Raw genomic sequence first — 27,611 nt, forward strand, 5'->3', positions numbered from 1 at the left:
CTTAATTTGCTTCATCTCTTACAGGAGAAAGCAGGTCGGACAAGAATGGCAGTCTGTTTATAGTAAGAGGGAAAGGCCCATGAAAGAAAGTCCTGACAACTGTTGGAGATGAAGAATATGGTTCCACCATGGGGATTACAATTCCACAGTCCATTCCAGAGCACTGTGCAAGGTCCATGGACTGTCATAATATTTTTCCAGGGACACAGTGTGAAATGGATTTCTGCGCTACTTTTGTATGATTGATCACTGTCAAATAGTTGGCATAACAGGATTTCCTCATGCATGCTGGATCAGCCTCTCCATGCTTGGTATCAACCTTTAGAGGGGTCATTGGACCTGTCAATGCATTTATTCTTACCCTGCTGCCAACTCAAAACATCTACCCAGAGCCAGAAGAACTGTCAATTCAGATTCATTTGTAATGTAACTCCCCTCCTGACCCACTCTCCACTCAGAAAGAATCAGATAACACATCAAACTGTTGCAACCCAGACTTCAGGCTGAACTACTAACAGATCATTTAACATGCAAATCGTGAAATATCTGAATGAAGATCAAGATAGGAACTGGTTTGTATGATAATAACTGAGTTTAATTTTGCAAAAGGTACCAAATTGATTTGGGACAGATGTGAGCATGGGAAATGTAGCATTCTCTCAAAATAGCAGCACCTCTGTTCCACTCTCCTGTCTACTCCTGCCTGTCCGCTAACCAAATGGTCAGGCAGTGACTGGATCTGCTGAGAGTCCAAGGCCTATAATGAAGGGCTTATGCCCGAAACGTCGATTCTCCTGTTCCTTGGATGCTGCCTGACCTGCTGCACTTTTCCAGCAACACATTTTCAGCTCTGATCTCCAGTATCTGCAGTCCTCACTTTCTCCTATAATGAGACTCGGAAGGATTGAGAGTCACAACACTATGTCCACCGCTATGTTCCAGAAATACTGCTCTACTCCTGTCAGCATAAGCTCACGTAGAAGGAGCAGTTGGGTAGGTAGCTGTACACAATAACCAATGTGGGAGAAGTTAATAACAGGGAAGCACTCAGTTGATAAAAAATAGCCATTTTATTAATGCACAACTGTTGGGGCTTAATCACTGTTCTATTTGCGCCTGCTACCTGCAGTGAGAGTGTTGGACAGAAAGTGAGTGAAGGCTTACCTGAGTGGATCCTTCTTGTACAATTTGTGCACATTGACTGAGTGATTGAATCAACAAGTAGATGGGTAATTCCTACAGAAACACAAATAACTTTCTTCAACTAGCCCAAAATAAAGTCAATTTTGATAAAAATTGTCTGTCCCTTTCTAACGTATTTCACCTCGATTGAAGCACTGGAGGCCAACAGCTTGTCCTTGAATACTGAGTGCAGGAACAAGAAATCAGAGTTCACATGGTAGGGGGGACACAGAAAGGTTTGGAATAGCTTGGTTGTAAATGCCCTTTAATCGCAATAATGTTGCACTTAATATCACATAGTTCACAGGTCCCCTTCATTTTCACTGATGGATCAATCTTGCAATATATTTAAAATAATGTCCACAGAACAATTTGTATGGTACAATTTTTCAACACTTTTGTAGGTTGTAACTCAACTCGCAGCAGTGATAAGAAATAATACATAGCCTCAGAGCGGACACTGGCTGGCCAGAGCATCAGAGTCATATACTAAACTTACAGCTCAGTTTAAAGGGAAGATATTTTTCAGTACACACTGCTGTTCCTGCCAAATTACTTGTACCAATTAAAACATTGTTTTTAAAGAAAATCTATATTTTCATTCTAATAGAATGAGTGGAATATGATTTGTTTGTAAATATTTGTTCCAGACACATGTGAGAAGACATACCTACTTGTTTAGCAGATTGTGGCAGACACATACAAAATGTTTGGTGTGGCCCATTCTACTGGGTCTTTACTCCTTTTTGATCTTTATAGGTATTTGTCTTTCATTGTCACTTTCTGCAGCTGCCAAAAGCACTGAGCCACAAAGGTTACAATGTGGCCAGCTAAGGTGGTAATGATGGCGTGAAGTTAGCTGCAGATTTTCCACCATTACCATCTCAGCAGTGCTAGTGTAAAGGAATGCCGAGACACAATCAGTGCTCTACTTTTGTGAGATCAGTAAAGAACTTCCAAAAAAAACTGTAACATCCCCACCAGAAAATCCAAGGGCAATCCAACACCAATATAAGGTGCTGAGGGTGCCAGAGATCTCGTGTAGCAGCAGAAATCTGGTTTAAACCAAATAAGCCAGAAGCTTAACTTGCACGGGACATTCAATCAGTGTGAAATGGAGTATAATTTACTCCAGGCAACAGGGGTCAGGCAGTTCAGTGGTCAATGGCCCGCCTTCCCAGGAATTATGGAAGGGATGGAAAGCCTGGTCTCCTATTACTGCCACCAATCTAAGACTGGCAGCACCTCATTGCAGTAAAAGCCATAGAAGGAATGGTTGAAGGTGCTGGTAATGTGCCCAATAGAGGCCCAGGATAATCAGAGACCCCATACTCAGGTGACTAACTGCAGGAATGGGAGTTGCAAGGATGGGTCACCATCTGGGGAATGGGAAAGCCAGGGGGGAGGCTTTCAGAGTATCCTCATCCCTTTATGATGTTGGGACTCTCTTGAAGACACTGGCTGCTTGAGAATGATGGACAGACGGGAGCCTGCAAACACCGGTATTCCTCATGGTGACCACCTCCACTCCCCAACCACCCCCCCCCCCCGTTCCCCACCTTTACACACACACACACACACACACACACACACACACACACACACACACACACACACACACACACACACACACACACACACACACACACACACACACACACACACACACACACACACACACCATCCCCCACCACCCCTCCTGCACACCAATGCCAGTCGGGGACCTTAAGTGTGCATTAGTTGTCAATTGGTAAGATGTAGCAGTAATCAGAGTGAGAGATGCCATAAAGGCAGGTAGGCAGTTAATGTGAGAGTTTGCTAAAATAAAGTGCTAAAACCTGCAGGACCTCATGCCAATGAACTCTCCAAAAAAAATCTGATGTATCCCAGACTTACTGAAAAAAGCACAAAATTCAGCACAGTGAGACTGATAGGATAGTCAGATATTTAGACAAAACTAGAGAAAAGAACAGACATCTCTCTTCATAATGATGATACTGTGCACTGCAACTTCAAAGAAAATGTTTTGTTGGTTTAACTTTTATTTAGCACACACCTGACCTACCTAATAATCAAGTCTTTTTGGAACAACAGGAGAAGCAGACGAGATAGTCATTCCATCACTGCAACCCCTGAGGCAGCTTGTGAAATTGGGTCACGTTGCAAACTTTCAACATTTTTAATTTTCACTTTCTTCCAGGACTTCTGTCCTCAACTGACTGCATGTTTTATCACAGCGGTACAACATAGCTTAGCAGAATATTGAAAAAAATCTCATTGTGAAATGCTTCCAATAATAATGTAACATCATTTTAAGGTTGCTACACCTCTTGCCAAAGTGATATTACACAGTACAATGGCTTCAATAAGGATCCAAGGAAGTAATTTAATTATTGAAAAGAGATGAAACAAAAAACTGTATCAGGCAGAGTCAAATGTAAGAAATGAGATCTCCTCAGTATGTTCAACTGAAAAGAACAAAAGCAATAGAGATGGTACATTAACTTATGCATAATAATACACTCATCCAATAATCCCTTAAATAGATTTTGTTATACATCTGGTTCAGAACAATCTGTTTTGGCTTTGAGGGGAGATAAACAGTACACAGAAAATCCACTGCCGATGTGCTAGAAATGTCATTGTAATAACAAAACGGGAAATTTTTCAGAGAGTTAAGCATTGTGGCAGAATGTCGTGATTTCCTTTGGAATAGCTATTAACATTTTACTGAAGTAAATACAAAAATACCAATTTGATCCCACAAATTCTCAACAAAAAATATTCAGGCAGGAACTTGCATTCAGAGCAATCATGGCACCTTAAACAACATGTCAAAGTTCTGTTCAATTATTGTGATATTATGAAAGAATGACAGAATGGGGAGGAGAGAAAGGGAAATAGCGCAAGAAGTTTCAGCTGTATATAAAGGAAAGACATTTACTATTTATCACCTCTTGGATATCTTCTTGCTTAAACTGCATTCATATTATTCAAAAGGAAATTATTGATAGTTTTGTTTGTTCTATTCAGTTCCCACCAGTTTAGTTCTGTAAAATATTCAATAGTTAAGTACTGACTTGGATGTAATTCTTTCACCCAACAGAAAGGAATAACTTCAGCACACAGCATCAAGCTAAACATTATTTTTAGATACAAAAAGGCCATTAGAACTTTGCAGCTAACAAGCCTTGAACAGTGCAGTCAAATTTTCATTTCTAGATTTGAAATTTGTCAAGATGTTGTAGCACTGTGAAGATTATGAAGCTTTAGCAGAATGTAATTTGGTTTTGCTTTTGAGGAGATGGCGTCCAGGCATATTGACAATATTATAACTGTTGGAAATGTGTTGCTGGAAAAGCGCAGCAGGTCAGGCAGCATCCAGGGAACAGGAGAATCGACGTTTTGGGCATAAGCCCTTCTTCAGGAATATTATAACTGTACTGTACTTTAAGCATCCTTAGTTAGCAACCTTAATGGATGCAAGTAAAAGACCATTCAATCTACTTTGTTCATTCTGTCCAACTAGACAGTATAACATTTAAACTAGCAAGGACTCTAATCAAGGGAAAATATTTCTGGTCATGCACAATTCACGCAGAAATGGCAAAATGCAAACAAATGCTACGGATCAAAACTCTCTGGTCATTTGGGTCAAATAGATTCATAGTGCCATAGTGTCATACAACATGGAAACTAACCATTTGAGTCAAATCGTTCGTGTCGTCCTAAATTAATCTAGTCCCATTTGCCAGCATTTGGCCTATATATCTCTAAACCCTTCCTATTCATGTACCCATCCAGACGCCTTCTAAATGCTTTAAGTGCCTCCACCACCTTCTTTGCCAGCTCGTTCCATACATGTTATCGACCTCTGCATGAAACATTCACCCCTCAGGTCTGTTTTAAATCTTTCCCCTCTCACCTTAAACATACACCCTCTAGTTTTGGACTTTGCTAATCTGAGAAAAAGACCTTGATTACTCAACCTATCCATGCCCTTCATGATTTTATAAACCTTTATAAGGTCACCCCCTCGGTCTCTGATGCTCCAGGGAAAAAAGCCCCAGTCTATTCATCCCCTCCTTACAGCTCAACTCCACCAATCCCAGAAACATCCTCGTCTATCTTTTCTGTGCCCTTTTAAGTTTAACAACATCTTTCCTATTGCAGGAACGCCAGGACTGAACAAAGTATTCTATAAGTAGCCTGACCAATGTATTTTACAGTTGCAATATGACATCTCTGTTCTAAATTTAGAGAGGCCATCGAATTTACATGGATACCTACAATCACATTGGGTCCCATGAGGAAGTACTGACATGGTTTAGACAGATTCAATGGGTTGCAGGAGGTATTTAAAAAGCAATATTTGTCCATTTGAGGCAAATGTAGCTTAGAGTTGCCATATTCACAGATGCTCACATTCACTGATACTATACTTGATCAGCTAAATAAAATGAGACCAAAGAACACTCTTCAGCCTAACAGTGAATGGTAATCACACCAATAAGCATAATAGAATGTTCAACACCCATAGGCAATGGGAGGAGACATCAGCAGATTTTTAAGATCCTCCCTGAAATAGTTAGTTTTATCAGCTTTATTGTCACTTGTACTCAAATGAGTACAGTGAAAAGTGTGGAAGTTGCTGCTTATGGTGTCATGTTAGGTACAAAAGTCCCTAGGAATAGCTTTTTCAGTTACAGTTCCTGGAAAAAAAGAGAAGTTTAAAAAATTGTCCAGCATTGCAAATTTAGGATTAAATTTTAAAATGGAGAAAACAAATTCAGAGAAGCAGTATTCCGACTCTGTCCATGTTGAAATTCAGTCTCATCATGACCGTTGGTCCACACCGAGACCATGCCAGGCCAAGAGATTGCCACATACTGCCCGATGATCACCATGTTTGGCCACTGGGAGATCGCCACAATGGGGCAATAGGGTACCATGCCAGGCTGAGAGACTGCCACGTACTGCCTGAAGATCACCACATTGGACCACTAGGAAATCGCCACGCCAGGCCTTGTCAGGTCTGTGTTGAGGCCTGGAGATCCAAGTGCAAGAGTTCTGAGGCAGCTAGGTTAGAGGCCGTGAGGTCCAAGACCAGGAGTTCCAAGGCTGGGACGTCCAAAGCCATTTGTTGAGGATAGAGGGCAGGTGAACCTTCTGCTCTAGACTCCCTAAGCTCCTCAGAGGCTTCCCAAGTTTCCTCTCTCCATGGCCTCTCTAAGCTGGCCTGCTCCCCAGTGATTGCTGACCAGGTCCTGTCAAAATCAGTCCCCTGCCACTTACCTCTTCAACCAGTTCCAACAATGATCACAGTTGAAATTGGCTGCAGTTCCAGCAGTGCTCACCTTTCCTTGTGGAATCAGAAAGCTATGTCATTGGCCAGCAGTTCTCGGAGGTAGCAGCTGCTCCCCAGTGGGGGCTGAAGTCTCATCCTCAGTAAAGTAAGACTCTGTTGAATGTAAGCCTGCTGTGGATTAATGTGCCAGAACGCAAGTGGACTCGTCACCAACGTTTACACCAAGGTTCAGGGACTCTGGTACAAAGTAAAATTCTACCTTCCTGGATAGGTTTAACAATTCCAAGACTATGTTAAAATAAGGCTGGGTAATTTTTCCCAAAGAAATTAAAGGAGCAAAATCAGCAGGCCACAAAATTTCTTCCCAATTTGTTACAGCATTATTCAGCTAGAAGCTAAACCTTCAGAAACTAGGTCTTTCAAAGTTTCACCAAGTTTCTGCTTGTGGTAGAACCCTTGTTTTCACCAGTACATCCAACAGAAATTTCTGTCAAAATTAACATTGGGGAAAGTGAGCACACGAAGCTCAAAGTTACTGTCACAAGCTGGGCCAGCTGGTAAATTGGCACGTTTCCTGAGGAAGGGCTTATGCCCGAAACGTCGATTCTCCTGCTCCTTTGATGCTGCCTGACCTGTTGCGCTTTTCCAGCAACACATTTTTCAGCTCATGTTGTTGTCAATGCGCAGTTTGATTGAACTCATAAGATCCAAAACTCCAAAATGTACAAGACAGACACGAACCCTTACAATTCCAATTGTCAGAAATCTATTGTTCAAAATATCCTGTGAGAAAATGGATATGGGAAGATTCAAACTTTAAATTTCTCTTCATATCTGCATGGAAATCCCAGTCCTTAATTTCTTTTTCATTTCTTTTCAGATGACTTTGGGGGCACAATGTGCTCAACACAAAAAAAACAACAAATCATACTTATAGTCCTATTGGTTCATTATCCAGCATTTCAGTACTAAACAAGGCACATACATATTGCCTGCAAACAGGCATCAGCACATCGATAAGAATCCTAATCAATTCTCTGTTCACTACTTGCATGTTTCAGGTCATTGCCACAAGCAATATGTGTTATGGACCAGGCCCGCTCAAAAGATTTCAACTAACTTCACTCGTTGCTCAAAGCAGGTGTAGAGTGGATATTCCAGGAGAAATGCTGCTGGTCAAACCACTTAGTTTTAAACAAAACAAAATTTATTCACAAGATTACTGACTGAAATACAAACAACAGAGAACAGAATACCAAATAATTTGAGCTATCCGAAAAACCAACAGGTTATCCCAACTTAACAATGCTATTCCCAACACTTGCAACAATCCCTATAAACACCCTTTGGCACAAAAGGTAAAATCAAACACAGGATCTTACAGGAGAGAAGTCAGAGAGACAGAGTACTAACATGGGCCTGCTTCTTTGGGTCGAGCAGCTTCAAAACTGCTTGACTGCATTCAGTGAATAGCCAGACTGCCAAAACCCAAATGAGAAAAAAGCTGAGTTGGGACTACTGGCTGCTCCCTTTTCATTGTACAAGTGTTTTTTTAAAGAACTTGTAAGCGTTTTTCCTGAGGCAGTATCTGTTAGCTATAATCAAACAGGCTCTAAAACCTTTCAAACCCAGAATTTTCAGAGTTTGTGTCTTTTACGCCCTGTCTGAAAAAAAAAGCCAAGGACATCATAACCTTGTTAAAGGAGCAGCATCATCACTTTTGTGGTGAACGTTATTGTTTTCTCACACGGAGTCATAGTCATGAGTCATAGAGATGTACAGCACAGAAATAGACCCTTCAGTCCAGCTCCTCCATGCCGACCAGATATCCCAACCCAATCTCGTCCCACCTGCCAGCACCTGACCCATATCCCTCCAAACCCTTCCTATTCATATACCCATTCAGGTACCTTTTAAATGTTGCAATTGTACTAGCCTCCACCACTTCCTCTGGCAGCTCATTCCATACATGTACCACCCTCTGCGTGAAAAGGTTGCCCCTTAGGTCTCTTTTATATCTTTCCCCTCTCATCCTAAACCTATGCCCTCTAGTCCTGGACTTCCCCACCCTAAGGAAAAGACTTTGTCTATTTATACTATCCATGCCTGTCATGATTTCATAAACCTCTATAAGGTCACCCCTCAGCCTCCGACGCTCCAGGGAAAACAGCCCTAGCCTGTTCAGCCTCTCCCTATAGCTCAAATCCTCCAACATCCTTGTAAATCTTTTCTGAACCCTTTCAAGTTTCACAACAACTTTCCGATAGGAAGGAGACCAGAATTGCATGCAATATTCCAACAGTGGCCTAACCAATGTCCTGTACAGCTGCAACATGACCCCCCAACTCATGTACTCAATACTCTGACCAATAAAGGAAAGCATACCAAACGCCTTCTTCACTATCCTATCCACCTGCAACTCCACTTTCAAGGAGTTATGACCTGTACTCCAAGATCTCTTTTTTTAGCAGCACTCCCTAAGACCTTACCATTAAGTGTATAAGTCCTGCTAAGATTTGCTTTCCCAAAATGCACCATCTCACATTTATCTAAATTAAACTCCATCTGCCACTTCTCAGCCCATTGGCCCACCTGGTACAGATCCTGTTGTAATCTGAGGTAATCTTCTTTGCTATCCACTACACCTCCAATTTTGGTGACATCTGCAAACTTACCTAACTATACCTCTTATGCTCGCATCCAAATCATTTATATAAATGATGAAAAGTAGTGGACCCAGCACCGATCCTTGTGGCACTCCACTGGTCACAGGCCTCCAGGCTGAAAAACAGCCCTCAACTACCACCCTTTGTCTTCTACCTTTGAGCCAGTTCTGTATCCAAATGGTTAGTTCTCTCTGTAGTCCATGAGATCTAACCTTGCTAACAGTCTACCATGTTGACTGCCTTGTCGGGGAACCTTGTCAACAAGGTTCCCTCCAACAACTTTCCCACCATCGACATCAAGCTCACTGGTCTATAGTTCCCTGGCTTGTCCTTATCACCCTTCTTAAACAGTGACACTACATTAGCCAACCTCCAGTCTTCCGGCACCTCACCTGTGAGAATCGATGATACAAATATCTCAGTAAGAAGCCCAGAAATCATTTCCCTGGCTTCCCAGAGAGTTCTAGGGTACACCTGATTAGGTTCTGGGGATTTATCCACATTTATGTGTTTCAAGATATCTCTTGAAAAGTTGATTTTTCTTCCATGTATTCTTGCTTCCTGCCAACATTTCTCTCTTTATCATAGCATGAAACTAATATTTGGTGCAAAATGGTGGAAAATCAAAATAATAATTAGACTCAAAAAGTGGGGCATTAAAAGGGCGATGAAGAAGCTAATGAAGAATGCTGTTCCACTTCTGTTCAGATACAGTTCACGTTTGTTAATGTATTGTCATGAACAAAATTTAAAAAGCATTTTAATATGGATCTTTAATGACTCTTAAACACACACTAAACAACCTAACAAAGATGGCTGCTATAATCATGTGGCTGGACTTTGTAATAACCTAGAGGAAATTACACTGAAGTCAACCTCAGACTGCCAATTAACCCCCATGTACCTCCTTATTATACTAATATTCAGGATGTTACTAAACTGGAAAGAGTGCAGAAAAGATTTACAAGGATGTTACTGACATGGGAGGGTTTGAGCTATAAAGAGAGGCTGGATAGGCTGAGACTTCTTTCCTTGGAATGTAGGAGGTTGAGGTGTGACCTTATAGAGCTTAATAAAATCATGAGAGGCATTGATAAGGTGAATAGCCAAGGTCTTTTCTTCAGGGTAAGGGAGTCCAAAACTTGGAGGCACAGATTTAAGGTGAGAGGGGAAAATTTAAAAAAGGACACTAGCTTTATCACACAGAGAGTGGTGCATATAACAAACTGTCAGAGGAAGTGGTAGGGGTGAGTATAATTACAAAATTTAAAAGACTTTAGGATAGGTACATGAATAGGAAAGGTTTAAAGATCCAAACACAGGCAAATGGGACTAGTCCAGTTTGGGAAACCTGGTTGGCATGGACAAGTTGCACTGAAGGGTCTGCTTTTGTGCTGTACGACGCTATTGAAAAAATCCACTCTCCTAACTCTGAGCAACGAAGGAGAAACTTCTGGTCTGTAAAAAGTAGTAACCCACACTTGTGCAAAAGTCACATTTCAGCAAAACATCCTCAGAAAATTTTCAAAGAAAGATATAAAGAGAAGAAACTGCCTCTAACTTCTCAACTGTTTGCTAATCAATCAACCCATCTCACAAAGGAATTGCATGTAGTTAACTCCAACTTTGGACTTTTGAATTCCAACTTAAAATTAAAGATATTGATAAATTGCTATATTTTGGCTTTGTATCTAAGTCATTCCTAATGCAATAATGACTTTATCTGTTCTGATTGTATATCTTTTGTTACATTTGTAAGTGCAATTGTTTTGCAAGATTTTTCCTTTGTGTAAGAGTGTGTTTAATAACCCCTACTTCCGATATAACCTTACCACAGCGTGATTACAGTTCTTGCCAAGTCAGAGTCCACAAATAGAGGGAGTAGGGGTTATACCCCCACTACATAAAAAGAGAAAAATTAATTAATTAATTAATTATGGGTAGGGATTGAGAATAGGGCGAGAGATTTGTTTAAGATCGTTCAACGTATCCATAATGATATTCATAGATTTGTATACTGTGTTTACTCCAAATTGCATCATTATTGTATACTTTAGCATTTTGGTTTGTTGATGACTAGGAAACAAATTTACACATTGAAGTGCGCAGTAATAAAATGTCCATATTTTGTTTTATACTTAAAATATTTTGGACAACAATGAACAGGCAGGTCTTGTGGTGCCAAATTAATTCGGAATTCAGAGCAGTCTTCAATTGGAGTGCTTCCTCGTTGCACTGGATCATCATGTCGGTGTGGGGCAGGTAGCAATGCAGTGGTTGGGTAGGGTGGAAGTCAAGCTATGCCCTCATTTATGGTACTTGCTGTCCGTGTCTTACTAAGTACGTATTCACACTGAGAAGTTTTTAGACATTAAAACAGCTTTTTAGAATACCAGTGAATGAGTCTGGGTGAGTGAATGAATAAGTGTGTAGTTATATCAGTGGGTAGGGTAGTGGAATAACTGAGGAGAGTGGCAGCAAAATAGGGGGGGCATATGAACATGGTGGGTAGTTGGGTGTGGGCGGCACGGTGGCACAGTGGTTAGCACTGCTGCCTCACAGCGCCTGAGACCCGGGTTCAATTCCCGCCTCAGGCGACTGACTGTGTGGAGTTTGCACGTTCTCCCCGTGTCTGCGTGGGTTTCCTCCGGGTGCTCCGGTTTCCTCCCACAGTCCAAAAGATGTGCAGGGTCAGGTGAATTGGCCATGCTAAATTGCCCGTAGTGTTAGGTAAGGGGTAAATGTAGGGGTATGGGTGGGTTTCGCTTCGGCGGGTCGGTGTGGACTTGTTGGGCTGAAGGGCCTGTTTCCACACTGTAATGTAATGTAATCTAATCTAATCTAATCTGGTGATAGTCAGAAGAGGAGTTCAAGGGTCGAGAGGACTAAAGGTGTTGTTGGGAAATTTGGTGGCGTTGGGTGGAGGAGTCTGTGGTAGGAGTCACAGAGTTGGGAAGAAGTTGAGGGTAGGAGGTGGGTTGGGTCAAGGTGGCCAGTTGTATAGATACCTAGGAATTAGACTAAGATTTTTCTTTCCAATATTTCTTGGGGATCTATTCAGGTTAGAAAATTGGGATGGTTTGAAGTCTCCATTTCTAGCACAGAATAGGAGACCTATTCAGGAGGTCTCTGACAGTCAGCAAATTCCCCTGGGAAGTTCAAACCTCCTGATCAATTCCCATAGAATCTAATGTTCCAAAATCCAGAAGATCTCAGCTATTATTAGCACAACACCACCTGCAACTCTCATTCCCATTAAAACTATCTGAGACAGAATTTTCTAACAAGCCTACTTTTTGATCTTCAAAAGACTTTTGTGAGATATAACTTCCATAGTCCGTAACTGGAAATAATACTGGGTCCATTTTAATGTTGACTGTTTGTTTGGCTGAGAGTTTTTTTATTGTTAATAATAGTGACAATTATTAAATGTTCTAATACCTCTTTGTTGTACAAAGTAATTATTAGTCTGTTTTCCTTCATAAAACAATGTGCACAGATGCCACCATAACAGAAAGTAGTCAATATTTTCGTAATCCAAATGGGCATCAACAATTAATTATCAAGGACAAAAAGCATATATTTTGCAATCAATTTTGCTGCACAGACTTTACCATCATTTTTAACATCGTAGAAGCATGTCCACATCACTCTCCAGTACCAAAACTACTTGGTTACTTGGAATAATTCTTGTTTCTTCCATTGTGTTATAAAAGGATTTTATATGTGCATTTGCCCTGGGTATACATAGGTTAACAATTACGTCGGAAGCAGTAATTGAGTTCCTTTGCATTAATGCCCCTAAACCCTAATCTATCTCCACCTTAAGTAAAACAAAAATATTTTGTCAATGAAAATTAAAATGCATTTTGCAATTTAAAATCTTTTGACCTTAGTAAGATAATAGATGATACAACCTGATGTAAGTATGATATGAAATTAATTGAATTACTTAAACCTGAAATTGAACTTGTGTTTAAATAATTCCTCTGAAGACAATTATTAAACTGACTTTATTGATGTATTTCCATTAATCCATTGTTCTGTGAATATTGTATATTAGGAAAAAGATAAGCACATTTATTATCAGTATATATCCACATTAGTATGAATTTTGAAATTATACCAGCAAAACCCCATTTAGTGTTGATCCCAACTTTCCCCAAAAAGATATTGCTGCATCTTCTTATTAATGCCAATGTGGATCTTGCTGTTGATATTGTTACAATGAGGTCAAGGGAGAATTCTAGGATGCTGGTGAAAGGAATCCAAATCTATGTTCAATTTAGCAAAGTTTGAGTATTGGATGGCAACTTACAAGTCATGGTCCTGCCTTGAAATTACTGCTGTTCATCATCAGAATAGGAAGATGCTAGAGCAATCCAGCTGCAATGCACTCTGTAGATAGTGCACTTTGCAGTCACAGCACCTTAGTGGCAACAGACTGAATGCTGTCTGCTGGTTGCTGTTGAGCTTTGAGTTTTGTAGCTGCGCCCATCCAGAGAAGTGACAATTATTCCATCATGCTCCTGAATTGAGCCTTGTAAAGGTGGACATGAATGCAGTGTCGAGTTTCTGCCCTGCCTTTGTAACCCTTTATAAGATTGCTGCAGTTTTCTTTCTGTTCAGTGGTGACCTCCAGGATATTAACAGTAGTGGATTTGTTGATGTTGAATATGGTCATAGCTACATACTTCCACAATGCAATGGTACTATCCAATAGGTTAAGCCTGGATGATATCCAGGTCCTGCTGTTGGCACTCATGCTAGTTGTGAGTGGAGCAGAATACTACAATATTAGTGAGCATTCTTACTTTACATTAATTACAGTGGGAGGTTCACTGACAAAGTCTATCAATTTTTCAATGAAGACTAGACTTAAATTGTAACTGATTTCATTTTCCAATGTGTGAGAAAATACACCTCCTTGCTCTGGAAATTATTCAATGGTAAACTACCATAGTAGATATTAAGCAATATTCTTGATGATCTAAAGGTAACACTGTGTAGCATTGAGCACAATTATACAGGAGTTGCATTTCCAGATTGGCAATCCATTGACCTGGATTAACAATCCAGAGACAAGAGTACAAATCTCACCAAGGCATTTTAATTTCAGTAAACACATTCGGAAATCAAATTTGGGGCGGCATGATGGCTCAGTGGTTAGCACTGCTGCCTCACAGCACCAGGGACCTGGGTTCAATTCCTGTCTCGGGCAATTGTCTGTGTGGAGTTTGCACAATCTCCCCATGTCTACGTGGGTTTCCTACGGGTGCTCCGGTTTCCTCCCACAGTCCAAAGACGTGCAGGTTAGGTGAATTGGCCATACTAAATTACCCGTAGTGTTAGGTGGATTAGTCAGGGGTAAGTGTAGGGGAATGGGTCTGGGTGGGTTGCTCTTCGGAGGGTCGGTGTGGACTTGTTGGGTCGAAGGGCCTGTTTCCACACTGTAGAGAATCAAATCTAATCTAATAAATTGGAACCATGAAAATACCAAATCGCTGTTAAACCCAACTCATTCATTTTGTGTTCTTTAAGGCTGGCAAGCTGCTGTCTTTATCTAATACTGGCTATATTTGACTCCAGATTCTGAGTTGCCCGCTAAAATCATCTAGAACACTAATCAATTCATCAAAACCACTATGAAGGTCTAAAACCGTTCAAAAAGGTGGCTCACCACAATCTTCTATGGGGCAGATAGAGGTAAGTGATGCTGTTGCCTTATCAATAATAGAAACATGTTTAAACTGTGAGAAACATCTTCCATCCAACTCATATTACTATCGACGGAAAACCATTGCTCAGAATTAGTAGCGTTAACTCATTTTTCTGAAATACCATTTGCTCAGATCTGCTTCTTCCTTTGAAGTTCTCTTGTACCAAAATATTGAAAATACAAACTTTATTTTTGTGCTAAATCCGAGAAGTATTTTGTCAGTTATTAATCTACTGTTAGGGATAAGCAAAACAAAACAGTTTCATGCCAAGACAGAGCTCAATTGCCCCTTTGTGCGATTTTCAGAGTGACTGGCTCTCATATCAACAGTTTTAATCAGATGGCGATCAGTGTAATGCTGTTTTATTGAAAGAGCAACTCGCATATCGCATTGACTTGTGGCTATCATATGGAATGCCACCAACAGAGGGCACTATAAAGGAGAGTGGGAATGTCATGGAGTGAAAAATGCAATCAGTGTTATATTATGGTCATACTTTAGTTGTTTCAAAGTCCCAAGAACCTAATACTCAGCCAAGAACCTCACAATTGGTTTTACCAGAGGAATACAATCTTCTTTCTAATACAAACCATCAAGATAACAATCAGCACTTACCATAAGAAATGTAAACATCAACAGTGCACCAAGTAGGCTTCACACCACTCACCAAACTACCAAATCTCATATTCCTTTACTTCAGGGAATAAGCAATTTTAAATGCGTAAACTACTCCTGCTACAATTAGTCAGCAGTGTGCAATTGATTATTGTGAGATTGCAAGGTCTTAAAACATCCATTCAAACAATACTTACCACTGTACAGAATAACTTCTGATGAAACAGTGGGATTCACAATTTTAGTCCCCATCATTATTTTATCTTCATATGGCATTACATGATTTAATTCACCTAATCTTCTGAAAATCGTGTTTTATGAAAAAATATTTGCATATCCAATGTAATGTAAATCCTTAACGACAAGGTTTAGTCAAGAGAATTAAAATGACAGTCAAAATAGTTACAGTATTTACATAAATTTAAATATCTCGCATTTCAACATGAAACCTTACTGGACAAAAACTAATTATCTGAACTTGAAAGAAATGTAATGGATTTTTTGATGCAAAATGAATACCCTTCTTATTCTCTGTGAACTGAAATCAATGCTTTCCTGTATTATAAAAGTAAGTACATTACATAAGTACGTTATTGGCATAGAGCATTTTAGTACCTCCTATGGTTGTGAAAGGTCCTATATTAAGGTCAGTCTTTATTTCTGTGGTGTGGTAAGGTATCTCAGAGTGTCACATGCCATATTGAAAAAATCTTCTCCTATTTCATTCTAAATTTGAACAGTTATTAGAAAAGTTGTATTTACCTACAACTGCCATGTGGAATAGGCCATGAATAGAATCCCTATTGTCCACATCATACAATCATTTTCTTTCATACCCATCATTCAATGTGTGTGTATCTATTTTTACTAGCAGGAATACTGACTCAAAAACGCAAAAAATTTGAAGTTATAACTGCCGTGATTGTAATGAGTTCCGGCAAGTGGACCTCATAGAATATGAATTCCCTGATTGGGGCTGTTGATTTGGTCCAACCAGGGAACCCTGACTGACAGATATAAGCAGAAGTGTCATGCATCCTGTTCACTCAGACAGCTGACTCTGAGGGAGATGAATCGGTGTCAAGGACTCTCCACGTTTTAATAAAGGGTGACTTGGTGACAGGATACTGGCCTCTGTGAAGTTATTTCAATAACCTATCTCCAATAGAACACTTGTAAAACTGTTCAATTCTTTGGGATTTAGTACAATGTATATCAGTAGAGGGAGGTTACATAAAACATCTTTTATTATTGTAAAACTTTATTTGATCTGTTTCTCAAAAACTAATAATCATGTTAACACATGTTAAATACAGAGGTAACTATACGTAAATGAGAATCTCATTGTTAAACTAGATAAGAGCATTATACTTATCAACATGACACTGGAAATGCACAAACCATACCTTTTCTACAGAAATCATGGTTTAAACGGAATTAAATTGAATCTTTCGATAACTGGAGTGTACTTGTCTTTGAACTTTCATGTCACTATAATGTACAATATGTTAAACATTGAAGCAATGTTAAATATAGATTTTTCTGACCTCATATCTAGAGAATTAATATTTAATGTTTGATATATAAAGCAACACTCACTTCGTACAATAAATTAATTATAAGCACTAGCAACATGGTATAACATAACCAGTTTCTTCTTCTATAGTTGTTTATGAGCTTAAACATCAAGCTACATTGTCCATAATTCCTTGCACAAATTATTCCAAACTATATGTTCAGTAAATTGATAAACAGAACCAATCTATCTTAGAAATTAGAAAATTTGTTTACACTTGTGGCATATATGTAATTATGCATAATGTGTAACTTGCAGTATAAATACCTTGCCAAAGCTCCCTTTTCCAATTGCACGTAGTATTTGAAAATGGTCAAAAGTCACTGCAAAAGAGAACATATTTATGTGTTAATAAAGTCACACTTATAAAGTGTTTATTTTCATATGTGAAAATTAGATTTCTCTCAATGCAGTCTCTCTTGCGTTATTGGGGCCTTACACATGTCAGTCAAAATTAGGAATTGTGATCAGTGGTCCTGGAAGAGTTAATAAATATACAATGTATAATACATAATACATGTATATGCCATAGCATCTTGGCACACATAATAATTGTAGAATGAATATTTCAAGTCCTTCATGTATTTAAATTGAGCTGATGCCAGTGAGCCACTCAGTTTGCAGTCGAGCAGGTATTTACTGTAACTGAATGACAGTATTAGTTTCTTCCACCACCTCATTTTACATTTCCTGAACATCTGCATTGTGTTTGCTGGTATCATGTATTCAAAAATGCAATTAGGTGATAACCACAGGAACTATCAGGCAGCCATGAGGTTGCATTCATTAGATGAAGCAGCCCAAGGGATTTTAGAGATGTGGTAATACATTGATAGTGCAAATAGCAAATAAAGTGCAATTTACATGGCGAATTAAGACAACAAAACTTAGTATAATGTTGGGTACAATTGTGTAGTTATTACAATAGGATGAAAGAATAATTTTAGCATTTTAAACACAGCAGGAGTGGAGTAATACACAAAGCATCTTCTAATAATTGTAGTAGCTCCATCTTATCTTATTTCTTATTACTTCTCTAAAAACCTAATTATCCTACAAATCCTACGCACAGTAGTTCAGTGGATATTTTTATGTTTTGTTTCAATGGAGCACATTGCACACAGACTAGATTTTGTCCTGTGTCGATAAGGCCGCGACCTCAAAGTTGTTTATGTTGGGATTATGGTGATCGATGTAATGTCCGAACAAAATACTGTAATGGCAAGTTCAAGAATATGGGTGATCCAAGTTTACCTGTTAGGAGCAACTCTGACATTGGGCGAGCTGCCTTATCTGATCTCCATGCACTGGAATGAACTGCATTTCAAAGGGCAGATAGCCGGGTTTACAAGCTAAAATTCCACATGTAGCCTTTCTGAGGAAGGACTGCGTGTGCACATCACCACAGAAAGCTTTTCAGACTCCAGGGAGAAGCAATCTCCAACTTTGTAAAAGTTCATAAAGTGTCATCAAAGAACTTAACTTTTCTTAGATAGTGGTCTACACAATTCATTGCACCCATGCTTCAGTAAGAGCTCACTCTATGAGCTTCCTCAGGCCTTTGGGAATGGGAGAGATTTCAATTCCAGCTGATCACAGCAAATGGTCATCATGAGTGACTATTGGAGGTTGCTGCTGATGTGAGTGATCATGGGGTCAATTGAAGGGAGTTCATATCATTTATAAAATCCCTACAGTGTGGAAACAGGCCATTTGGCCCAACAAGTCCATGTTGACCCTTTGATGAGCAACCCACCCAGACCCATTTCCCTTACCCAGTTACTTTACATTTCCCCTGATTAATGCATGTAATCTACACATCACTGAACACCATGGGCAATTTAGCATGGCTAATACACCTAACTTGCACAACTTTGTGACTGTGGGAAGAAGCCAGAGCACACAGAGGAAACCCATATAGATACAGGGAGAACGTGCAAAGTCCATACAGACAATCACCTGAGGCTGTAATCGAACCTGGGCCCCTGGCACTGTGAGGCAGCAGTGCTAACCACTGAGCCACAATACCACCCTATAGTGTCTAGTGTCTAGAAAGGATGAGTGAGCTCCTCCAGCTGCGGGGCTGGGGTTTAAATTTCACACTATCAAGGTGAAAGATGACTGAGAAAATTAACATTGAATGTTAAAGGGCTAGGATAGATATTGAAGAGTAAAGTGTTCCCACTCACTAGCCTCCTTAGTTGCATTGGCTACATGTGAGTATGACCCAAATCTACACCTTTTCAGAACCATATGCAGATTTAATGAGCATGAGGACTAGTCAGACAGTCTCGCAGTCTGACATTTCACTAGATCAAGGGGAAATCCCTTTTGCAATGTCTTACAACAGCCAGGAGTTCTCAGCATCAACGGAAACCTTATTTTCCCTTAATTAATTAATGCAGATAAAAAGGGCCCATGATGCCAGGGAGCGAGCCAAGACAAGAGGCCAATGATACTACCAGAGATTTGTCTGCTGGCAGACCCAGAGCTGGAAGGCTGCAGAGATGACAGGGGAGCATAGTATTTGGTCTATGTCAGACAACCAGTTCAGATTGGCTGGCATGAACAGTGAGGAGGATTTACACTTATTCATCAATGTGGGCTACCGTGGCAACTTACTACCACCTAATGAAGGAGCGACACTCCGAAAGCTAGTGTGCTTCCAATTAAACCTGTTGGACTATAACCTGGTGTTGTGTGATTTTTAACTTTGTACACCCCAGTCCAACACCGGCATCTCCAAATCATGCTACACATTTGAACTTCATCACTCCAGTAATTATTTCTTTCCTTCATTTGCATTGACTGTATCTTATGTTCAAGGTTGAAATGTAGGAATTTTGTTTGTTAAGTTATTGGACCATGGATTGTCAGAGCATTAGTTTAAGAGTTTTCATGGATAGTTATTCATTTTTCCATCTCACTTGGTACTTGCTTGGAGTTCAGGTTACCATAAACTATTTGAAAGCAACAATGATTAACCAAATAGTGTTAACAATGAATATTTTCTTGTGCTGCCTCAGAGAAATCCAATTATTTATCTGCATTAGAGATCAAGCCAGAGTATTATGTAATGATTAATTGTACAGTGTTTACCATGATTCTAGCAGCATCTGCATAACATTATACCTGATCTATGCCCTCCCACCTGTACGTTGATCTATGAAAATGGTCATCTTTTACACTAAGTGACAGCAAAAAGTGGTATGTTTTGGACACGATTAATGATAATCATTAAGTTAAATACCACCAGCTGATAGGTACACGCAACAACGATGGTGCAATAAAAAGCATTTGAAGCACTTTGGAAAAATTATCCTGTTTCAAGTCTAATTTGAATCGAGTAAATGTTTGCAAAAAAAAAAATTACCACCCAGTTCATTCATCAAAATTGATAAATTCAGTTAGTGTGCCTTCCATTTGCTACCATTTTAAGAAGCAACTTTTGCCATGTCTCACAACAGCCAGAAAGTCAACTGGCATCCCATCTGTAAAGAATATTTACCTCATTCCCTTGAATAACTCCTAATTTTAAACTTTTTGTTGATTTTTTTTACAGTTATATAGTCAATAAAATGTATTGAATATAATATAAATTACAATATATTAATATGAAATATTTATATCTAAAGTGCTAATAAGCACTTTAGCACTTTAGATATATAATATGATATTGTTGCTATTTTGCAGCTGTGATATTTATAAGATCAGAAATATTTGGGCTTCAAATGTCCATGGTTTGGCACAATATTCGAAGTGGCTGGTCTCTGAGTACCCAGTTATGACCCACTTTGAATGCCTTAAAAAGAGTAATTAAACATCAAAGGACTCTGCAGCATCCTGAAGATGTCAAATGCAAGTTATTTTTAGGTCTTATAGTAACTGCTTTAAACAATAACTGAAAAAGACTGGACAAAGTTGTGGTCAGTTGAAACAAATACTGCAGTTTCATCATTTGTCATATGGAAAAGGATATGGAAGATATAGACTATAGGGAAATAGATGGTGACATCTTGAAAAATGTCCAGATTACAGTGGAGGAAGTGCTGGATGTCTTGAAACGCATAAAGGTGGATAACTCCCCAGGACCCGATCAGGTGTACCCTAGAACTCTGTGCGAAGGTAGAGAAGTGATTGCTGGACCTCTTGCTGAGATATTTGTATCATCGATAGTCACAGGTGCGGTGCCAGAAGACTGGAGGTTGGCTAACATGGTGCCACTGTTTAAGAAGGGCGGGAAGGCAAGCCAAGGAACTTTAGACCAGTGAGCCTGACATCAGTGGTAGACAAGTTGTTGGAGGGAATTCTGAGGGACAGGATGTATTTGTATTTGGAAATGTAAGGACTGATTAGGGATTGTCAACATGGCTTTGTGTGTGGGAAATCATGTCTCACAAACTTGATTGAGTTGTTTGAAGAAGTAACAAAGAGGATTGATGAGGGTACCGTGGTAGATGTGATCTATATGGACTTCATAAGGTGTTCGACAAGGTTCCCCATAGGAGACTGGTCAGCAAGGTTAGATCTCATGGAATAAGGAGAGAACTAGCCATTTGGATAGAGAACTGGCTCAAAGGTAGAAGACAGAGGGTGGTGGTGGAGGGTTGTTTTTCAGACTGAAGGCCTGTGACCAGTGGAGTGCCACAAGGATCGGTGTTGGATCCTCTACTTTTTGTCATTTACATAAATGATTTGGATGAGAGCATAAGAGATACAGTTAGTAAGTTTGCAGATGACACCAAAATTGGAGATGAAGTGGACAGCGAAGAAGGTTACCTCAGATTACAACAGGATATTGATCAGATGGGTCAATGGGCTGAGATGAGACAAATGGAGTTTAATTCAGATAAATGCGAGGTGCTGCATTTTGGGAAAGCAAATCTTAGCAGGACTTGTATATTTAATGGTAAGGTCCTAGGGAGTGTTGCTGAACAAAGAGACCTTGGACTGCAGGTTCATAGCTCCTTGAAAGTGGAGTTGCAGGTAGATAGGATAGTGAAGAAGGCGTTTGGTATGCTTTCCTTTCTTAGTTAGAGTATTAAGTACAGGAGTTGGGAGGTCATGTACAGGACATTTGCTCAGCCACTGTTGGAATATTGCATGCAATTCTGGTCTCCTTCCTATCAGAACGATGTTGTGAAACTTGAAAGGGCTCAGAAAAAATTGCAAGGATGTTGCCAGGGTTGGAGGATTTGAGCTATAGGGAGAGGCTGAACAGGCTGAGGCTGTTTTCCCTGGAGCGTCAGAGGCTGAGGGATGACCTTATAGAGATTACAAAATTATGAGGGGCATGGATAGGATAAATAGACAAAGTCTTTTCCCTGGGGTCGGGGAGTCTAGAAGTAGAGGGCATAGGTTTAGGGTGAGAGGGAAAAGATATCAAAGAGACCTAAGGGGCAACTTTTTCACAAAGAGGGTGTTATGTGTATGGAATGAGCTGCCAGAGGATGTGGTGGAGGCTGGTACAATTGCAGGTGGGACTAGATTGGGTTGGGAAATCTGGTCGGCATGGATGTGTTGGACCAAAGGGTCTGTTTCCATGCTGTAAATCCCTATGACTCTATGACTTGCAAAATGAGTTTTTAATCAAATGATAATGCTGCACCAATCTCACTTAGAGCTGATACATCATGCATTCATGTACTGGAGAGGTATCTGATGTGTAACTTTTTTTTATATGAGCTCGGGAGTTATTGGCTGAAGAAACCATACATGCCAGTCAGGTATTTGTTCAATGTATCAAAAACAAATATAATTGGACTCTCAGTTTCAAGAGGAGATCTGAGCCGGTAATAGTTTTCATTTACTAAAGTTTATCAACTTACTTCCCCACTACAAAGAAAAGAAACCTCCATTGGAAAAGCTTAAACAATTGAGCTAACCAGCCCAGACTGTAACATTCAACCATATATCTCTCATCCCATTTCATGCGGCAACCTTATGACTGTTCATTGCTATTGACTATCTATGGTCACCTCTTTTTCTCACCACTGTGCTACATAACTGACCAGCAATCAAAGATATTTCAAAGCAAAATACTTTGGATTCTGATAATCTGAAACAAACGTGAACTGTTGGAGAAACTGAGCAGGTCTGGCAGCAAGTGTGGAGAGAGAAAAAAGAGTTAACATTTCGAGTCTGCTACGAGATTTCTCCAGAACTGAATACCCAGTCTCAAAAAGTTAACACCGTTTCTCTCCCCACAAGTGTTGCCAGACCTGCTGAGTTTCTCCAGGATTTTCTGTTCTAATCAATGAGGGTTCCGACCATTTGAAAAACTTTATTGAAGGTATTTACTATTTAACAGGCCTCTTCAACTGGACAGAATGGAAACATGCACAAATGTTAAAGAAATTGATATTTCTCTTTGATATATCTTTGATCTGCACTTTTCACATTGTAGCTTTATCCTGCCATGCACTTGGAATATCATGTGCAAAATGGCTGACTAGCAGGTAGCACATAGTTGACCTCTAGCGCAGCTTGACTTTCTGCATTAGCTACTGTCAATCTCAGAAACCAGAAGGTTTACAGTGCAGCAACAAAAGGTCTTTAAGCGTAGTAAATGAAAATAATTCACAGGTCTGCACTCAGATCGACTAAATCTTCCACAGGCTAAGCACAATACCTTTTTAGTTAGACATTTGTCCATTCCACTGAGCTTTGAGGCTGCTAGCCCTTTGATATTGACCCTCTTCTATTCTATGTAGTAGTGGCAGGCTCCACCCCAACTATACCCACTCTTCAAGATCATGCTCAGCAAGCCGTTCCACAGACACAAAGCTCATTATCAGCCCAATTATGCTCTCACAGAAACCATCCCACGAGAAACAAAGATGTGAAGTGGGGTAGGGACCTGGAAATTTTTCCCAGTCAACTTACCAACCCGGATTGGAAAAATCAGGCCCCATGAAAATAACTCCTTCCAAATGAAGGTTAATTATAAATCTGTAAATTGCATGCAAGTTACAAAATAGGGATGCATCACTGAACTACCAATAGTAAGCATTGTTGAAGATAGGAACTTGGATACACTGCAACTTATGAATTAGCACCACGCATCTTTGTTGCTTTCTCAATAAGTAAAACTCAAGCATGTCACATTATACTGCACTTTAAAAAGGATTGATAATGAAGGAGCTTGAAGTGAAAGTGATTTGCAAAAGATGCAAATTTGATATACAAAAAGAACATTTCACACAGTGAGATGTTTGAGTCTGGAATGCACTGCCTGAAAGTACAATGGAAGCAGGTTCGATCTGAGTACTTAAGAGGGCATCAGATGATTATTTGAATAGGAACAATGTGCAGGGAGAGAGAGAGAAGGCAGGAGATTGGTACTAATCACAGTGGTCATTCAGAGGATCAATGTAGATATGATGGGCCAAATGGCCTCTTTTTATGCCATAGCAATTCTATAATTACCAGTAACTATATGTTAGCAGGCATACCAAATTGCACCAATCATTTTCAGTAGATTGTGCATAGAATCATTCATAATACTATCTTCAAAGACTTATGCAATGCATACTTAATGGGGATATTCTATGGCTCTCAAAATATAGTTTATTGATAAATGTTTAAAATTATGCTTGAAGGCATTTTGACTTGAATATTGCAGAGTTGCAATTAAATTAAACTTTCCTCCAAACAGGTGTTTAATTGTATTGTTACAACCTTAACATTTACAAAATCCATTTCATATCAGGCATAGAGCCAAGGGCAAACATGTCAAATTGAAAATTACAGAACGAGCAATGAAACTATTTTTTTTTCCCTGCAACACACTCTACTCTGAGGTTCCTCAATACAATTTCAATACTTCTCCTGTTCATAAAGTGCATTCTTTGTATGAGCTACAGCTTGATGTGTTCCACAAGTCCAAACTTACAGTGCGTTATGGTTGAACGACCTTCGACAGCAAACCTGCCCCATTGAGCTTCTGTGACTCTGCCTCAAATTGCCTCTGAGCATGTAGACCTGCACTTTGGAATGTGCTAATCTGCAACATCCAGCTGAGGACAACTCTTTGCAATGGAAGACCAGCAAGATATGGACAGATCGAAGAATGTCTCTCATTGAGCTATTGGTCCCCCAGGTGTAGTTTATATTTGAATCAGTTTGCATTCCTGAGAACATCCCATTGAGTATGAAGTCCTATGTCCCAGCGCTGCTTGGGGTGAACCTCAACTAAAAGCACTTCATTTCTCTCCAGAACTTTCTTGCAAAAGTACATTCCACAAGGGGAAGGGTTGGTTAGCTCAGTTGGCTGGATGGCTAGTTTACAACACTGAATGATGCTAACAGTGTGCGTTCAATTTTTGCATCAGCAGAAGTGACCATGGTTCTCTTTCTCAACCTCTCCCCTTGCTTGAGGTGTGACGACTTTCGGGTTATACCGCCATCTGTCATCTCTCTCTCTAATGACAGAGCAGTGCTATGCTTCAGCAGGAGTACACAACTTTACCCTTTATCTTGACATTCCACAAATAGATGGACAACAGTTTCTTCCACAATCCTGTCACCTCGAGGGTATGTGTAGAGAGAATGAGACTCGGGATACTTAGCAAAGATCTGACAGCAAAGGCCCATCCCATTGCCAGCAAAGCTACGCCCTGGAGTTTGGTTGAAAGTCCTGGTGATGAGACATTCTGCCAATTAACTTTAACTGTCTGCTTGGGGTAACATCCAACTGGATCTACCACCTCCTTTTCCCATAGGATGTTATGTGCTGACCACTGTTTGACAGATTTGTGGTCAAGGGTATTTTTCTGCATTAATGTCAACACAAATTTCAGGTGGTGTGCCATGTTCCAGCTACTTGGCAAAGTAGCCAAACCCATCCTTCACAACTCCAGGGACAGGTACAACCTCAGCATGTAGTGGCGATACATGATATTTATATACTGAAGGTTACTCACAGCTCAATGTAACTGCACATAAAGGTGGTCATCAAGATGAGGGCAATTTTGAGTATTTTCTTCATCTCCCTTTACCTACAGATTTGTACATCATGTCCCTGTGAACATAGTTCATTTTCTTACCTTAAAATAGTGAGAAAGATGACTCAAGTGATTACAATGGTACAGCAGAGAGCAATGGGCCAGACCTGCCACATATAGGACCACTCACAGCACATCACACATGATGACCAGGTTCTTACACTCAATGAACAGGGAGCGTCGATTCACATGCCCAGCAATTGTTTTACTATTGTTGCTCATTCCTGCCTGTTTTTGGTGGACAATCTAGCCCCTCTGAGCTATGTCCCAGTACCTTCATGTGATCTGTCCTGTCATTGGAGAGAACAAGGTATTCATTAACCCAGTTTCCAAAGAACATTGCCTCACTATTGCCTCAACTTCCCTGAGCTGCCAAGGCAAATTCAACAGGTTGCAGGTCGTCATAGTTTGTGACAGTGGATTTGAGCAGAAAATGGGTGGCATGGGGAGGGTTTTAGCGGCTAGTACTGCAGACTCACAGCACCAGGAGGCCATGAACAATTCCAACCTCAGGCGATTGTCTGTGTAGAGTTTGCAAATCCTCCCTGTGTCTGAGAAAGTTTCCCCTGGGTGCTCTACTTTCTTCCCACGGTCCAAAGATGTTCAGGTTAGATGGACTGGTCATGATGAATTGCCCATAATGCCCAGGGATGTGCAGGCTAGGTGGATTAGTCATGGGAAATGCAGGGTTACAGGGATAGGTTGGGGAGAGGGGCTGGGTCTGGGTGGGTGTGAACTTGATGGGATGAATGGCCTGCTTCCACGCTGAAGGAATTCTATGGTGATGTTGTCCATGTACTGGGAGTACCGAGTGCCTCAGTAACCTGGGAGAGCCACCCCTCTTATGCCTAAATCCCTCCTGGTGGATTCAGCAAACTGTTCCATATACAACAAACACACAAGATACCAGAGAGAGGACAGCTCTGCCAGACTCCAGACTTGATTGGAAAGCTTTCTGATTCTCATGCATTGATTGCAAATGCAATAATTATGTTTACAAACCACAATTGGATTCAACTGCAGATCGCCACCACAAACTGCATTTGGAGACTATATCCATCATGTGAATGTGTGATACCTTGTCAAAGGCCTTCTCCTGATCCAGGCTGATCAGGCAAGCAGTTCAGGCTTCCTGACCCATACAAAGCTGATCATATGCCACGTAGCATGAGATTTTCAGAGATATTCTTATCGGCTACAACCCTGATCAGGGTGTATCACCATACCTGTCTGATCATTTCCCATCATGTGAACAGACAGGAGATGTAACATGTGTCCCATGTATTTTGCAGAAAATAATTTATTGGAATCAACGACCTGGCTCTACTATCACAAAGTCATAGAAAATATAGTTGTAGGTTTTGTTCTTGGGAACTATAGTTGACTTGGGGGAACCATCCTCAGTGAACTTATGGTAGGAAGACATAAAAACATTAATACTGGTGACCTTACCCATGTAATACTTGCCGTAGGCACCCCAACAAGTGTACTTGCAGCTTTCTCAAAAAGGAATAATGCTGTTTCTGTGCACCCTTTGCT

General features: G+C 40.2%; 1 protein-coding gene across 5 annotated transcripts in view; it reads right to left on the minus strand.

Annotated features, from left to right (window-relative positions):
• Positions 1-27,611, minus strand: part of stk32c (serine/threonine kinase 32C) — a 339,732-nt gene that overhangs the window by 151,445 nt on the left and 160,676 nt on the right. For all 5 annotated transcript variants that reach the window (XM_087999200.1, XM_043712561.2, XM_043712560.2 and 2 more), the window contains exon 2: positions 17,335-17,390. In XM_087999200.1, the coding sequence (XP_087855326.1) occupies positions 17,335-17,390 (56 nt within the window). The remainder of the gene's footprint in view (positions 1-17,334; positions 17,391-27,611) is intronic.

Source organism: Chiloscyllium plagiosum, unplaced genomic scaffold (assembly GCF_037043375.1).
Source record: "Chiloscyllium plagiosum isolate Xiang-an unplaced genomic scaffold, Cpla_swu_hap1 HiC_scaffold_22, whole genome shotgun sequence".
NCBI classification, from domain to species: domain Eukaryota; kingdom Metazoa; phylum Chordata; class Chondrichthyes; order Orectolobiformes; family Hemiscylliidae; genus Chiloscyllium; species Chiloscyllium plagiosum.